We start from the raw sequence: 17,290 nt of genomic DNA on the forward strand, positions 1-17,290 counted from the left end.
TGAGTACTAATTGATGGTTATATCAACATTTTCTTTACTAAATACAATCCCACAAAGATAGTTTCAATATCATTCACTCCATCCTTTGCAATTGCTACACAACTCTAATGAGTCCATAATCTCAGATAAAATGACGACCCAATATATTTGACTTCCATCGAATGCTTATACGCAATCTTCCTCTCACAATTGAAAAGACTATTTCAAGGAGATTGGTAGAACTAATGTGTAGAAAATAAAACATGATGGGTTGTAATAAAATGGAGAAAACTATAGAGAATGAAGAGTTTGTTTAAAAATAAAATAAAAATGGAGACAATGATGTACATGTTAGGGAAGAAAAGCAATAGGAATGTCCTACTAAAAATTGATGAGATGCAACTTTTAAGACAAAATAAAAAATGATGGAACAAAAGCACGCTTGAGATGCACATATAATCACATAATGTCCCCACATGTCCAATGGTATATAACCTATAAACCTTGTCCCCTTTTTTCTTTATAGCTGGTTCTGCCAAAACTGGTGCACCACACACTAGATTCCTTATCTTTTAGAAAGTGTCTCCAATGTCATGGATCATCAATTCAAAGGGGTGATGATTAGGAATAAAGATTTACTATCCCGAATCGTGTCTCATATATTGTCTCGTGCTAATAAATATTGCAAAATTTATAGCATAGTTTTGAGACTAAGATCGAGTTTTGGGTTGTGATTAGATAAAAGGCTTATGAAAGGAGTTACTCCAATATTCTAACCACTGATCTTGTGATTAAAGTTAATTAGCTTATCTTAAGTACGTAATTTGTCAATTTTTATATTAATTTTAAGAGACTTTCTTTATGTTAAACCCTAAGATGTAATCCGCAATATAATAATTTCGTAGTGGACTCCTTTTCATAAGCATTGTGTAAAAGTAAAGAAAAAACAATACACATTGACATTTATATTATTTTTATTTAAAATGGTATTACACTTAAAATACAAAGAAAAAAATCACTTATCTTTCTATTGAGAGAAATCTCGGACAATAATTTTAGTATATGATATATAGGATAAATGGAAGAATTATATAACCTTGACTAATTGTTTGGAAATCATTCAGTCATACATCCATCAAAAAATTTCTTAAACTCTTTAGTTGGTGTGACAAATAATATTTGATTGAAAATATATAACAATTTTACATTAGTAATAGACCACCTCTGACATCTTTTTATCACGTAGTTTAAACAACATAGACTTTTTCTACGAGTCGCATGCTACTTGCATCCTATTAAGGGTATCCCTCAACCTTTTTGGGTAATGAAATAATCTTTTTTGGGATGCGTAACTGCCTCTCCCAACAAGTGTCACTTACATGAATCGAACTCTTGACCTTCTGTTCATCCTGTGATCTAGCGAGACCTTACATCACTAGGTCAATCCCTTGTTGATACAATAACACAGGCTGACACAAACATAAGTCAACTATACATAGAGTAAGCATTTGTCAAAACCACCTGACACGGAAAAACAACCTCTGTATGTCTGGAACAGGCTCGACAAAGCCAATTGATCGGTCAAGCCAACAACATCTACATGAGAATATTCTCCTCACCTCCCCATTATAAATAGGGCTCCCCATAAAATAATATCCTTATATTTATTAACTTACTTATATTACTCATTTACACTCTCTTATTAGCCTATTATTATTCTCTCATTCTTATATTCTATCTTTTTCATATGCTGATTTGATCGTCAGAAATTTTTTCATATATCTCCCTTGGCGATCTCAACATTTGTTAAGTGACATTAGAAAATTTCACATCGACTATTCTATATCCAGACCTCACCTTATATTCTCTTTCCAACAGGTTTATGGTACACAACTACTTGATATAAACGGTCAACCATTACATAACTTCATTTATTTTATTACTTTATAGTTTATAGTGTAAGGTTATTAGATTATTACAAAATCAATAACCATACCATTGCTATCATCCTAGAGAAAAATGCCATGCATCAAAATTTAGCATATTTCAGTAGCTCCAAAATTCAATCTGCCAGATATAAGCCTTTTCTTGATCAATATATTTTATATAAAATTTATCAAGCAAAAACTAGAAATTAGGGATTAAATATTAACAAAGATCCTAATAGCATATATAGTAGGATTTAATTACAGGAGTATAAGTAAAAAAATAATTATAAAATATAAAAACTATGAAGACTACTACCTAGTTGTGATGTAGATAGATATGTAATACAAGTAGAGAGACTCTTTATAAGATTTGAATATGTGACTTTATAATCACTATACAACAACTTTATCGTTGCGTCAAACTCATTCTCTTATTTCGTAAATGACTAAATAAAAGGTGAATTATGTGCCTATGAGGAAGAGGCTATTAACTGGCTATTGAGATGAGCCATGTATGAGATTATATATGTATAATATTTGTACAATTTGAACGTTGCATCAAGAGGGTAATGAACCATGTTTAAATCATTGCACAAAATACTTCATTGCTCAAAGATAGAATAACCATGCATCAATCCCTTTTCACCTTAAAAAAAGTCCAATAATTCCACCAATTTATATAAATCGAAAACGATTAATTATTTACGTGATGGATATATTGGTAATACAAAAAAATATTTTTTCATTAGCCTGAATTCTCATTGTGGTATAATTTTACTAATTATAAGCTTTTCATTGTAAAATGTCCCAATATTAATGATAAAAAAATATTAAAATAACTAATTTTACTATACTTTCAAAAATTATAAATGGTATAAATTTTTTGAGATAACAAAATAAGTTGTTATTCTAAATGTATGATGCTCAAAATTCAATATTAAAATAAAATGGCTATACTAAAAAGTAGAGAAAAAGATGTACTTAATGATAGCTATAGCATAAAAGTTTTTTATGTTGGGTTACATCTAATTATCACTTTTTAAATATAAGCAATACAAATTAATGAGTAGATGAAAAATCATATATTAATTATGTATAAATTCTATAATGATAAGTATACATTTTACACTATAAGAAGTATAGACAAGTGATTTGGGTGGATAACAATTCAAATTTTGTGAATAGTTTAGAAGAGTTCTACTCCATTAATATATTTCCTTAACTTTAGATTTAATACAAAATCTGTATCACTTTTATTAACCAAAAATATCTGTATAACTTTTTAAATGCCAAAAGATCTAAAATATAATTAAAAAAAGAAAAAAATATTTATATACTCATATTGTAAGAGATTTGTACACGGTTACAATATCATCCACATTTATTTGTAATATTCATTGATTTTTTGAATAAAAGTAATACAAGTGAATAATAAATAATATATTGACTATGTATAAATCTTTACGATATCAAAGGTCCAACTAAACCAAACCATGGTGGATTAGAGACCAAACCAAAAGCAGCTGGTCAAACACACTCACCCACTGAAAAACTTCATTAAACAAACACTTTCTCATAACATTTATTTGAGGTTAGTCACTGTCTACTCCTAACCAGTAGTGCTTACCTTCAATCAAAAAGTTTAGATATGTTGCCAGAGTATTCTGCTCAACAAATTTTGTTTTCAAAAATCGAATTTTAATATTTTTGATTTTCTTTAGATATGTTATTTGAGTGTTCTGATCAGCAAACTTCGCTTTCAGAAATCGAATTTTAACATTTTGAATTTTGTGAGAACATATTAGACTATTTGACTATTTGACTATTTGACCAAAGGTGTTGGGAGGGCATTATTTCTAACAATTTACATTAGGACTTTATAGTTTATACCTTTACAACACCAAGAAATTAATCCATCTCTAAGAGGTTTCATGATTCTTGTTATCAATAATAATTTAGACCAAAATCAGAAAACTAAAACCAATTTACCTTTGCCTACACTATTCCCAAAAACTCAAGAAACCCATCTTCAAAATCAAAACTTTATGGCTCCCTTCACCTCATAAATGGATAAAGATCAAACCTTTGTTCTTCATCTCTTCGTTTTGTGCTTCATTACATTCTGGGTCTTGTTCGTTTCTTCCCAGGAAGAAGAAGACACTGTGAGATGTCTCATTGGGATCAAGAACACTCTCCATGACCCCACAAATAGACTCTCCTCATGGCAATTCGAGAACACAACAGTGGGTTTTATCTGTGACTTCGATGGAGTTTCTTGCTGGAACCAGAGGGAGAATCGTGTTCTTGGTTTAGACTTTAGAAATATGAGTTTATCTGGTAGGATTCCAGATTCTCTGAAATATTGTGGTAAGAGTATTCAAAGTTTGGATTTTGGGTCAAACTCGTTGAATTCTGAGATTCCCTCTGAGATTTGTAATTGGATGCCGTTTTTGGTGTCTTTGGATTTGTCAGGAAATAAACTTAGTGGGAATATTCCACCCACAATTCATAACTGTTTTTATTTGAATGTGTTGATGCTTGAAAACAATGATCTTAGTGGTTCTATTCCTTCTGAGTTTCGTGATTTGATTAGGCTTAGGAAGTTTTCTGTTGCTAATAATAGGCTCAGTGGTGCTATTCCTGCTTTATTCAATGACTATGATAAGGGAGGTTTTGATGGGAATGATGGGTTGTGTGGTGGTCCTATTGGATCTAAGTGTGGTGGGTTGAGTAAGAAGAGTCTTGCTATTATTGTCGCCGCTGGTGTGTTTGGTGCCGCCGCGAGTTTGTTATTGGCTTTTGGGGTTTGGTGGTGGTATCATTTGAGGTTGAGATGGAGGAGGAAGAGAGGTTGTAGGGTTGGTGACGATGACGGTGGCGGCGATGAAAAATGGGCTGCTAGTTTGAGAGGATTTAAGCTTGTTCAGGTTACTCTTTTTCAGCAGCCTATTGTGAAGGTAAAGTTAGGGGACTTGATGGCTGCTACTAATAATTTTAGTGATGAAAGTTTTCTTATTTCGACGAGGATGGGGGCAACTTATAAGGCCATTCTTCGGGATGGATCGACGCTCGCGGTGAAGAGGTTGGACACTTGTAAGATTGGGAAGAAACAGTTCCGGATGGAGATGAATCGGCTGGGACAGGTTAGGCATCCGAATTTGGCACCGCTTTTGGGGTTCTGTGTTGTGGAGGAGGAGAAGCTTTTGGTTTATAAGCATATGTCTAAGGGGACTTTGTATTCATTGTTGCATAACAACGGTGGTGGTTTGGATTGGTTGATGAGGTTCAGGATTGGGCTTGGCACAGCTAGGGGTCTTGCGTGGCTGCACCATGGGTGCCGTCCCCCGATTATACATCCGAATATTTGTTCCAATGTGGTTCTTGTCGATGAGGATTTTGATGCTAGGTTAATGGACTTTGGACTTGACAGGCTTATAAAGTCAGACCCTAATGGTAGTTTTGTGAATGGGGACTTGGGGGAACTTGGGTATATACCTCCGGAATATCCAAGCACCCTTGTTTCTTCGTTGAAAGGGGATGTTTATGGATTTGGCGTATTGCTTTTGGAGTTGGTCACCGGACGCAAACCTCTTGATGTGAGCAACGACGAGGAAGAATTTAGGGGTAACTTAGTGGATTGGGTAAATATGCATTCTAGTTCGGGTCGAATCAACGACTGTATTGATAAAGCCATTTCTGGAAGTGGACATGATGAGGAGATTCTGCAGTTTCTGAAAGTTGCATTGAATTGTGTGGTTTCTCGCCCCAAGGATAGGTGGTCTATGTACCAGGTTTATCATTCGTTAAAGGGTATATCCAAAGATCACAGTTTCTCTGAACACGATGACGAATTTCGTTGATCTTTGGTAAGCCAGAAACCGAGAAGGCGTAGTTCTCGACTAAGTATGGCTGCAGAGAACTTGTAGTAAATATTTCCATGGGCGGCATTGAGCAGGTATACTTGTATTTGTATGATATAATAAACTTTATCTGGCAACTTAGGTTATTGGCATTTTATGAAATATATTTGTTTCATTGTTGTATGAAATAGCAACCTCAAATGAGGCCCATATTTGCATATATTAAATGAATTACAGTGTAGTGACTATTGTAATATTTTTGGAAATACCACAACAACAACAATCACAAAAACTCTTAGTTTTTTTATCCTTAGGTTGGATTAGTTATATGAATTGAAGGATGAACTTGCAGTGGATGATTGAATGTGAACCGTAATTAGCAGGATTTGAACCCCGGAGTCGGCTCGAGAAGGCTTGTAATTAGCCGGATTTGAACCCTAGAGTCGGCTCGAGAAGGGTTTTATGTAGCCCTTGTCCTTGGTCCGTTGAAAATCTGGCATTACAACCATACATGGATGACTGAGATTAAAAGTTAATAAATGTTCAGATAATCACTTAAAGAAGTCATGTGCATTTATTTTCTAATCTCGACCATTCAAATAAATCAAATAATTTATATTAATTGTTTTCATTTCTCGAATAATTGCAATTACTTCATTTCCTTTATAATAGGTATGTGTGAGGATAGTAGATTAAAAACCACAAATGGAATTATCATTATGTGAATATTCTTTATATGTAATTATTGGGAAATATTAGCTACCCACAATAAAATAAATAATAAAATGAAACCATGTTACAAAGAGAAATAATATTTGCACAACATATTTATCCTAAAAACTCCAATGTGATTCAAGTGGATTATTTAAAAAAAACTTTCTAGTAGTGTGAGGGATTTTCTATATACAAGTATCATTGTCCTACAAGAAAGTAATCTATGGTCCATGTTCAAATTAAATTTCACACAAAAATAGTAGTAATTTGTTATGGTCCTAGCTATGAAGGGATATGTTGAATCAATTTAAAAAAGACCTAAAGTTAGGGATTTCATTGGAAATAGGTTTTGAAATTTATTAACATTCTCCAAAAAAAGGTACTATTAATAATCTTGTGGGTACCAAAAACCATTAAAATAATGCACTATGGGAAAGAAATACGCAATATTTCTTGTCATAGGCCCTATAGTATTTTTTGCAATAATGCATTTGATTTTGTTTTGCCATTATGTCATTGTATATTATTACATGTTGATAATAAAACAAAAGTACATTTATCCCATACTTTTTGTATATTATATATATTTCCAGAACGATATGATGTAAGAATATAATGTGCATATAACATAATCTTTTTTCCTATGTTAGAATAAATAAAATAACCTTAGACAATTCCTTTGCTAAAAATTAAATGGTCAAAGATTCATCTAAGGAAAAGCAAAGGAATGTGGCAAAATTATGTGGGCCATTCCTATGAGGGTGAAAGACAAGTTAAACAAATTGGAAATTTCACTTTACTAACAAACAAGAAATAAATGGTCCTCTTTTATTATTATTTTCCTATTCTAATCTTAGAAAGTATATAGTTTTTATGATTTAACTTTAAATTTTATGGATAAGGAACTATTTACTTTCGAGATATATAGACGCCCCTCCTAACAAATATATAATTTAAGTACTAAGATACTTAAATTATATACTTCATTTTCACAAAAAAATAAAGGACTGCAGTAGGCAAATTAGAATGTGAGACCACTCTAGGAATCTATGGATAACCATTGTTGGATTTTAAGGGAAAAAATAATTTGAACCAAATATGAAAATAATTTGCGGTTTGGCTTGGTTTTTATTATTATTATTATATGATATATCTATTCCTATCCAATTAAAAATGATTTGTGCTTTATTAGGTAATTTGTTTCTTTTTCATTTCATTTTTTTTATCTTTAAAATAAAGTGTTTTGAAAATCATCTTAGTTAATTAAGTTGTGAGACATAATATATAAATGTCTAGTAGGATGACCAAAAAGTCAATGTTTCAAATCCTGAGAGCGACACTTGTTAGGAGGCAGTCACACATCCGAAAAGTGTTAGTTCCTTACTCAAAAAGAACGAAAAGATATCATTGGTAGTACTAAAAAATATCTTGATTAAGTTGTGAGACATAATATCTAAATGTGTGGATTCAAATCTTGAATATGAACTTGTATCATTTTCCTAATGATTCCTTATGAGCAACTTCTAAATATATTCCTACTTAAAAGTAAATATATAATATTAGAATATAAATAAATAGATAAATGCAACATGTGACTGATTTGGTTAGGTCTAGAATGGAAAAAAGACAAAATTCAAACCAAACAAATGAGTTCTTTATAAAATTAACACAGATTAATTCTAAAAAAACAATTTTGATTGGTTTTGGTTATTTTGAATTGATATATGGTTTCTTTAATAAATAAATGGTCCTCTTTAAATTATAATCCTTGAAAGTACATAGTTTAAGTGATGCACTATTCCCTATGCTATTAAGTTGCACTAAAATAGTAAAGACAAAACACCATGTGGGACCTTCTTAAGGATCCACCTGCTTTTGATAATTGTAAACATATACATGCAGACCGATAATGATCTGTTATCTTCAATTATGTGTCAAAGTCTGTTCCGAACTAATTACAATGAAATAAAAATAGAAAAATCGTGAATATTCGATTTTTTTTAACTTACATGATATATTGTGATTAGTATGGAACATATTTGAAGATATGCTTGAGATCAACAAAATCATATATTTTTGCATATATCAAAATATACAAAAAGGAGAAACAAAAAGTGCAATGGGTGAGAATATGTCTCCCATGCAATAGAGAGAAGAGGGAGAAAAAAAACAAAGGTTCCTAAATTTGAATCTTGGTTACTTTAGACCAAGTCACACCCTTCTCGAATCTATAGAAATGAGACCACAAAGAAAAAGCAAAGATAAAGAAAAAGCATTAGGCAGAGATTGTTCTTTGGTTGATTTAGCTTTTGTGGGACACCTTAATTTTCCAAACTCTCCTAATAATTTATATATTTTTAGGATTTTAAGAAGGGTAATTTGATTTAAGGTCCAATTGTTTATGGACACTTTATTAATTAACTATAGAGAATAAAATATCTCATTATATCAGAAAATAACTTATTTCCTTCGGCTAGTAAAAATATTATGTATATATTGTTTTGTTTAGTTTTAGAATTTTTTTTGTGAAAAATAATTAAATATGACATATGTAATGATTTTACTGGTTTGAGGGAATAACCTACTCTTACTATAAATTTCATTTTGTTTGTTTATTTGATTTTACAGAAATATTGAAGAGACATTTGAAAGTGATATTAATCTTACTCTTACAAAAGATATGAAACTTTTGAAAGTAATCTTCTTCCCTTTGAGACTATGTGGAGTAATGCTATATTGGTATCCAAATTATCTATCTATACTTTCTATCAATCAATTATTGTTTTTGGATTTTATTTTAAAAATTACTTTTCATTATTGAGAAGTGTGAATACATAAATAATTAATTAGAAGTATTGAGAAATTTGTGAAATATGTGTTTTGCTTGCTTAAACTTAATGGCATCACTATAGTTCCACATATAGCAAATAGAACTCATGTCAAGTGTATAAACTTTAAAATTAGAGAAAATGTTTTGTTGAACAAAATGAAAATTAAAAGATGAGTACAAAGTTAAAGCCTAATTATATGATGCAATGAGACTAGACCTTTTATTGCATGCACTTCAATAATTCAATGTAATAAGGTTTTAATGCTTTTTTCCCCATCTTTTTTCATAGCATATTCATATCCATAAATCTTTCTCTTTCTCTCTAGATAAGAACATTCACTATTTCACATATTCTTGCATTCTTGAAGCCATAAGGTGCACATTTTTTTTTACTTTAGGAATTTGAGGACATAAATTGCACCAAAATTTTGGTTACTTCATTTCCTAAGCTCTTGATATACAACCCCATCAAAAAGGTACATTCCAAAACCAAAAAAATAATATATATAATAAGATCACAATTATATGCTTCAAACACTCACACTACTATGTAACAACAATATCTTAGAACACATTGCTAAATTCTTCCACAAAAAGGTATAGCAAAAATTCAAGACTTCTTCAATATTATTTCTTCAAGCTAGTAGTGGAACATCACAATGCTCATGCTTGGGTAGGTGGCTGTCTAAATTTCACTGCCCTCCTGAATTAATATTACACAAAAGTATTCAAAATATTAGAGAAAAATGAGCTAAAAATATATAAAAAATGATATAAATATCATTAATACCACTATCAGGAGTAAGGATTCTCTCTATTAATGGAGGGGTAAGTAGTACAAAAAAAAGAAAAATAATATGATGAAATATTTTTATTCTTTTACGTATACCGAAGACATATCACCCTCTAAGATTGAAGGATTTTGAATTTTATTTTATCAAGAGAACTACAAAAGTTGGTACAAATAATCATACATATAATGATATTCTATAGAAATGACATGAAACTAATTACAAATAGCAAAAGGTAGCAAATTCTACTTTTAATTCAAATAGTGCTAAAAGCATTTTATGATATTCTTCCAATAAATTAATGAAGCTTTCCATAGAAAGGAAAAGGAGGTACATAACTTCCCCTCCATTAACTAAAGTGGTATAGTTCTTCATCCAATGTCTTTTTTTTTGTTTTCTCATGAAAATAAGAGAAAGAATGTTTGTTAAAGATGCTTTTGATAAAGAGTAAAAAATATCATTCCCTCAAGTGTTTCAAGTATGAGTACCCTAAACATATTGTACAACACTAGTGAAAATAATGAAATAGATTTCAAAATTGTCTTTTATTGATTTATTAACCTTTCTTGGACATTAATATACTATAACTAGGCTCCTAGTACATTACCCACAAAACCAAATTTAAAAATGAAGTAGAAAATTATGGCATCTTCAAGCACATTTCCCTTTTTTTTCTTGTTTAATTTTCATGAAAATATAAATAACTAAAAGAACTTTGGGTTCCAATATAATGTGAATTACTCTATTATGTATATAAAACATTTCTAAAACTCTTAATCATTTACAATTCCATTTCTCATTTTATGCAATAAGCCATGCAAAGGATAAGAAAACAAGTAGAACCAAGGTAAGATATGAGATCGAAAAATAAGACATTTTGATTCCATTAGAAGAGCGGTAAGACCAACAATAATAAGATAAAACATTTTGTTCGAGAGATACATGTACCTGTTGTGAATAGGATCGGGTCCATTAGGCACTTTTCTCTTGCTAACAAAGATCAATCCAGAATTTGAATGAAGGGAATGCCTCTCCATGCTAACCAACTTTAAATGCTTGGACATTACATGTAAAGGAACTAGTACCATAGTCCTTTTTGTTTGATGAAGATCCATTGAGATTGCAAGAAACATAAACCATATAACTCCAACAAATATCAAAGCACCAAGAACAAACCTTATTCTACTTCTAACCCCAACAACTACTACAACACCCATATCTTAATTTTTTTCTTATGATTTTCCACCTAGTGAAAGTGGCTTGCAACTAAAGGTGAATGCATGAAAATGTTTCATTAACATTTTGGCATTGAACATAAAAGGATAGTAATATAAGAAGAAGATAGAAAAGGAAAGAAAGAGAGAAAGAGGGAAAGGACAAAGTAAAGGACTTGTTCCTAACTTGGAGGGCTTAGAGTGAGTGACTCTATTTACACCACTTCTATATGGAGGGGCCATCCATATATTTTATTCTATTGTACATAAATGTACTTCATTAATTTTTAAATATTATCCTGTTTCTTGCTTGGTATAGTTGAACATTATAACCAATCATCATACATTTATGTGTGTATATATATAATATAAAAGTAACAAAGTGGTATAATATATGCTGAGATGGGATGTGTAGAAGTGAGTTCAGATAAATATTAATAGTTTTCAACTTTTTATATATATATATATATATATATATATACTAATATGAAAGTTTGACTAGTCTCTCTTTTTTTGGTAGAAAAGTAAAGGACTTATAATTTCTCTTTCTTATTATTTCTCCTTTCTTTACAAAAATAATTGCCAAGTTTTGGTATATAAAGTTAATATTGTGCAAAAAAATATTTTTTAGTTTTTATTACGAAAGAAATGTAGTAGTACTCTTAGAATAATGGAGTCTTTTTTTATTTCCCACTATTATCCTCGCACTGGAGACAATCATGTCCGAGCCGGGAATATCTATAAGTATGCGGGGCTAACTCTCCGAACAAGTATTTTTTTTATTCACAACACTCGAACCCAAGACATTGCTTAAAGGGAAATCAAACATGTACTACTTGAACTAACACCGTTGGTAGAATAATGAGGTCATCTGATATAATAAAATATTTCTCATTTTTAGTATTAATGACAATGATAATTATAATAATATCCTATTTTCATTTTACTTTATTAATAATTGTAATCATAACCACACGTTACACTATTGTTTACTATTTTCGTATATATATATATATATACATGTCACATAAGCTAATCTAACTCTATTTTCCAATAACATTAACAAATTTCAAAGTGCAGATTACCATATCTTGTTATCAGTTATTACCATGCATGCGCTGAAGCATAATCTCGCATTTATGATGCATGAATACTCCAAATTTGGCAACGAACAAGTCGGTATTGTATGCGTATCGAATATATCGTATCGGCATCTTATACTGGTACAATATACATACATTTTTATGCTTGGCCTACCCTACATTGTATGTAGAAAACAATTGAAGGTCTAATAATTCATCACTACACTAGAATATGTGTAAGCAAAACCATGACCTGTTGCAGGCAGCAATATTAGATTACCCAGCTGCCGCGACCCGATTTTCGATTGGAAGACTGGCTCTGCGAATCCTCTTAACAACATTTGAAGAAATGAGAGTTGCCAAAAGCAAACCCTGTTGATCCCTTTAAAATATTAAACATGCCACTAGTAACTTTATCAGCCTTTACTGCAACTGTGTTAGTTGAGTTCGTGATCTTCTCTTCTTTTGAGCCCATTTTGGTCCATATATCGCCAGGAGGGTTCGGCCGAACCGTCTGTCAGTTATCTGTAGTTTCATATAATCACAATAGCTCAAGCTATGGCCATACCATTAAAATCCAAAACTAATGTATATAATACAATTCATAAATGTAGTTCCCGGCCCTGTGCAATCGGACTAAAAGAATTTCTTGTAAAATTCCGAATTTAGGGCACATTTGGGTTGACAACTTGATTAAGTTTTTATTCAATAAACACTTAACACATGAGAGCTAATAACCATTATATAGCTCTTCATAGCTTATTTTATAAGCTTCTATGATAAGCTTATTGAAATAAGCTAAAAACAGTTTATAGGAAGGTCATAAATATTTTCATAAGTTATTCCAAACATATGCTTATGTGCTTATATATATGATAAGATAAACCAAATAAGCTCTTCCAAACACCCCCTAGTGTGTGTTTTGGATTATGTCCAAATTAGCTTAAAATCAAAATCTACCTGAGAGAGCTTCATATTTAAACAAAAAACAATTGCTTCCCTCAATTTTATTCGAAACCAAACATGTCATTAGTGTATGTGTAGCGCAACAAGTATCTCTAACTTTTCGTATGTCATGCAAACACAATAATATCGGTTACTTGAATTACCTTCACAAGGCATCCGCAAGAATCCAGCATGTCAGTTTTTAAAGCATACTCAACTACCTAAATCAGAACATGACAATTCAATATAAACTTAGCGAGCATAAGATTGTTCGGACCAAGGATAATAAAGTAAGAAACTACTACATACAATAAAAGTATCTTGTCCAACCAAGGGTGATTCTGAAATTTGCTTCATCAGCACTGCATAGTCAACTTGTGTATATGGAGGGGTAACACTGATGTAATCAAATGGGCCATTATTTCCTGCATGAAAAAAAAATCAATTTTTGAATAGCAGAAACGAAAAGTTGCTAATAGTCACAACTTACAAACTACACGATAATTTCCAATAAGAAAGCGAACTTGTTTTGTATATACTTCGGCATTTCTATGTTCTTTTTAGGGGGCGGGGGATGACGCTGAAAAACACTTTGCAATCTTATGCATCTCTAATCTGAGTAGAATTAGGATATGCATAAAGTGGTATTAAAAGGAAAGGATTTACATGCCTACAAACTGCTCTGCACGTTCAACGAATTTTTCCACACGAACGGTATGTATTACTGAAGAGTCGAGGAATTCAGTGCACTCTAAGTTTGGACGTAAAACATCTGATACAACCCAAGGATCCATCTCAACAAAGTGTACCTGTAATTCAATGTTTATTAATAGAAACAAGAGACTTGAGGAAAAAAGTTATATATAGGTGAAATTATAAAAACAACTTGTGGAAGAGCTGTTAATTCCATTTCCTAAGAAAAGGCTGAATCTATCACTTCGAAGATAGCTCAATAATCTGAGAAATTATAGCAATTTTCGTAAAACTCGCAATCCATAACATATAGAAACTACAAACTGCCCATTCAAAATATTATTACCTGAGAACATCCTCGGCTGAGTGCTTCAATTCCAACGGAACCTGTACCACTATACAAGTCTAACCAGCGTCCAGGTCTCAAGGATGCAGGACAGCCTCCAGCCGCCTTGGTATCGTTAAATAAAATTATTAGTATAAACAAGACTAGATGAAAGCCAGTATCGACAATTAACATGCAAACAAGTGTACATATGAGATAAAACATGCAGCAGGTACCTGTAATATATCAAAGGCTGCACCTTTCACCACTTCCATCATGGGGCGTACATCCATTCCCTTTGGTGAGAGCAGCTTCTTTCTTCGGGCCGTTCCTCCAAGAACCTATATAGTTCATTAAAATGAAAGTTAAGGATCATTCATCATTTCAAAAAACTAATTTCAAGACGATCTAAAAAAAGCAAAGCAAGGTGGTCAATCCTTAGAGTTTTAACATTTCAGATAAGAGGCCCGAAAAAACACAGAAACGGATTGGAGAAAGGGGTTAACATAAGAAAAATAAGACAACAGTAAATATGTTAACATTTTACATTAATTTTCCATATAAATTAGCTACTCAAGCATAACATTCATGGTAAAATGAAACAGTAAAAAGTTCAAGCAATAAAGCTTAGTTCACAACCGAATAGATGTGGTAGGCTTAAAAATAATAAGTAACGAAAAGTGATAAACAGCCCTTTAGTCCATCAAAACAGAAATAGAAATCAGTCCTAGAGTGAAACCATGAAATCATCATATTAAGTCCCCATAGCTGTTGTGGTTTTCATCTCCTAATAAATGTGGAAATGTGTTTAACATTACCAGATTAAGATTTTAGAAGAGTAAGTCACTGAAGGTGAATGAGTCACAGATCCTAAGTTTAAACAGTATATTGTCTTTATGCTTAACCTTCTAAAATAAAAAATAAACACTTGTCGAGCAAAGAAATATGAATCCCGAACATAAAGGTTGACTATTAGAGTGTACACACAATAAAACCCCAAGTATCTCTATCATTCAGATGAGCTGGTAAAATGGTTTTGAATTAACGTTGCAGTCGCAGTTGCAATTATGTTGAGATTACAAAAGTTGTGAACAAATTTAGAAAAATATGACTGAGGCAGCCTCACTTGCAATTGCAAAGACCTCCACAACTACAATATCTCGGCCGCAATTGCGATTTAAAACCATAAGCAATTCATCATAGATGTACAACGCGGTCATCCTAAATGATCTCGGAATGCAAAGACTGCAGGAAATGAGGGATTACGTTGTTCCAAAGTGCAAGGTAAAGTTTAGTAGCAATACATCTCTTTCATTATTATTTTTTAATAAAGCACAAGCAACCCACCCGCAATTTATGAACATACAAAAATAAACGCATCTAGTTTCGACAACAATGACTATTAATTTGCAGTTAAGAGGAACCAAATTCTAAAATGAGAGCACCTGAAGCAATTTATGCGTAGTACGCGGTGGTTTAGGGTCCTCCGGTGGTGACTCTTGCACCTGCTTCCTTCTTTCAGTCTTTGTAACCTCCTTTGAGCCCTTTCTCCTCTTGGACTAAACATTCCATTTAGCAAAAAGTTTAAAATAGATAAAAAGAAAATACAATTAAATTGACAAACAGTTATGTTATTTGTACTACATGTTTGGATAACCACTGCTACCCGCTTCTCCGGTAACCACTGCTATTTCGGCCACTGTCTCCACTACCACCACATCCATCCCTTAGAACTTTCCTTCATATTTACATAAATTTCTCTAATCTAACTCAAAACATACGATGAATCCGTAACCCTCGTCATATGTTGTCCTAATACACTCTTGGAAATTGTTGATGGAAAAAGGACTGGAAATTCAAAAGCCTAATTGAGACATAACACATAATTTAAGCTTTTAAATAAACAGGTTTTCATATACAAAAACAAAGGGGTAGCATGTAAGAACTTTCCTTCATGTTTACATTAATTTCTCTAATCTAACTCGAAATATATGATGAGTCCATAACCCTTATCACACTCACATGAATCAAATGTTATCCTAATACTTGAAATTCAAAAGCTTAACTAATACATAATACATAATTTAAGCATAGAAAAAGGCATAGAGAGAAGGAACCTTAGAAGAAGACTTAGAAAAATACTCATCAGCATCAACATCATAACCATATCGTTCAAGCAAGACTTTTTTTTCTCCACTCGCCAACCCATTTCCCTGTTCTGCAAAACCATTCCAAAAAACCCAAATTCCAATCACCATTTAACATAAAAATCACATTTTTATTTTCAAAATTGAAGTAGCAATAATGAAAAATGAACCTACTACTGTAAGAGAAAACAACAAGTGGAAATGGTGGTGGGTTTGTGGGTGTGGAAGAAAAGGTGAGAAAAGGTGAAGGAAATGAAGAAACAAGATTAGTCTTAGTGTTTAGAAGAAGTGGTGAGAGTATTTGAAGTGACGAAACCGCCATTGAAGAAGCTTCAATAGAAAAAGATGTACTATAAGGTGTTGTGTGAATGATAATAATAATAATAATAAAGAAAGAATTGAAGTTGTTATTGATAGAGTTAGAGATAAAGGGTGTGTGAGTTGAAAGATTGAGCTTCCATGGTTTCAAAATGAAGAGAGAAAGTAGCAATGACAAAGAACTTTGTTTAGGATAAAATGAAAACGGACATTAGATTTAGAAGGAGAACATTTTGGAATGAAAATGATATATTATTTTATTAAGAGAGAAAAATTTATAAAAAAATAAAGTAATATTTTTATATTATTTGTTTCATTTCTACAAGATATATATAGAGATACCGTCCTCTAATGAGAGGATCCATGCTGAACATTTTAAATCAAACAAAAAATTTACAAAAATGTGTTTCCATTTGTTGTTTTACCAAAGTCACAAATTGAATCCTCAAACTTTTTGGACAATT

The 17,290-nt window shown here is 31.7% G+C and overlaps 2 protein-coding genes and 1 pseudogene across 3 annotated transcripts; 1 reads left to right on the forward strand and 2 right to left on the reverse strand.

Moving 5' to 3' along the window:
• On the forward strand, window positions 3,883-6,113 carry LOC109353556 (annotated as a pseudogene).
• On the reverse strand, window positions 9,658-11,552 carry LOC109354061 (CLAVATA3/ESR (CLE)-related protein 25-like). Of its 2 annotated transcripts, XM_019596414.1 has the most exons (3): window positions 11,166-11,548; window positions 11,051-11,135; window positions 9,659-10,014 (listed from the first exon to the last, which is right to left on the reverse strand). In XM_019596414.1, exons 1-3 carry the CDS (start codon window positions 11,317-11,319, stop codon window positions 9,975-9,977), a joined length of 279 nt encoding a protein of 92 aa, XP_019451959.1. In that variant the 5' UTR covers window positions 11,320-11,548; the 3' UTR covers window positions 9,659-9,974. The 2 variants fall into 2 exon arrangements, with proteins under 2 accessions (XP_019451958.1, XP_019451959.1); XM_019596413.1 differs by having other exon boundaries at window positions 9,658-10,014; window positions 11,051-11,552.
• Window positions 12,477-17,020, reverse strand: LOC109353295 (putative rRNA methyltransferase YlbH). Its single transcript, XM_019595515.1, has 10 exons — window positions 16,683-17,020; window positions 16,479-16,579; window positions 15,807-15,920; window positions 14,598-14,702; window positions 14,383-14,487; window positions 14,014-14,152; window positions 13,653-13,768; window positions 13,508-13,564; window positions 12,726-12,923; window positions 12,477-12,677 (listed from the first exon to the last, which is right to left on the reverse strand). The coding sequence occupies exons 1-9, from the start codon at window positions 16,828-16,830 to the stop codon at window positions 12,822-12,824; spliced, it is 987 nt and encodes a 328-aa protein (XP_019451060.1). The 5' UTR covers window positions 16,831-17,020; the 3' UTR covers window positions 12,477-12,677; window positions 12,726-12,821.

The sequence above is a fragment of the Lupinus angustifolius genome, chromosome LG08, assembly GCF_001865875.1.
Source record: "Lupinus angustifolius cultivar Tanjil chromosome LG08, LupAngTanjil_v1.0, whole genome shotgun sequence".
In the NCBI taxonomy this organism is placed as follows: Eukaryota; Viridiplantae; Streptophyta; class Magnoliopsida; order Fabales; family Fabaceae; genus Lupinus; species Lupinus angustifolius.

Excerpts from the sequence above, each read along its gene's own strand:
- LOC109353295 (XM_019595515.1), bottom strand. The coding sequence starts at position 16,830 with ATGGCGGTTTCGTCACTTCAAATACTCTCACCACTTCTTCTAAACACT. Across the intron at positions 14,703-15,806 it reads CTACGCATAAATTGCTTCAG|GTTCTTGGAGGAACGGCCCG; the intron begins GTGCTCTCATTT and ends TGAACTATATAG. Across the intron at positions 13,565-13,652 it reads TTGGACAAGATACTTTTATT|GTAGTTGAGTATGCTTTAAA; the intron begins GTATGTAGTAGT and ends GTTCTGATTTAG.
- LOC109354061 (XM_019596413.1), bottom strand. The coding sequence starts at position 11,319 with ATGGGTGTTGTAGTAGTTGTTGGGGTTAGAAGTAGAATAAGGTTTGTT. Across the intron at positions 10,015-11,050 it reads CCCGATCCTATTCACAACAG|GAGGGCAGTGAAATTTAGAC; the intron begins GTACATGTATCT and ends ATATTAATTCAG.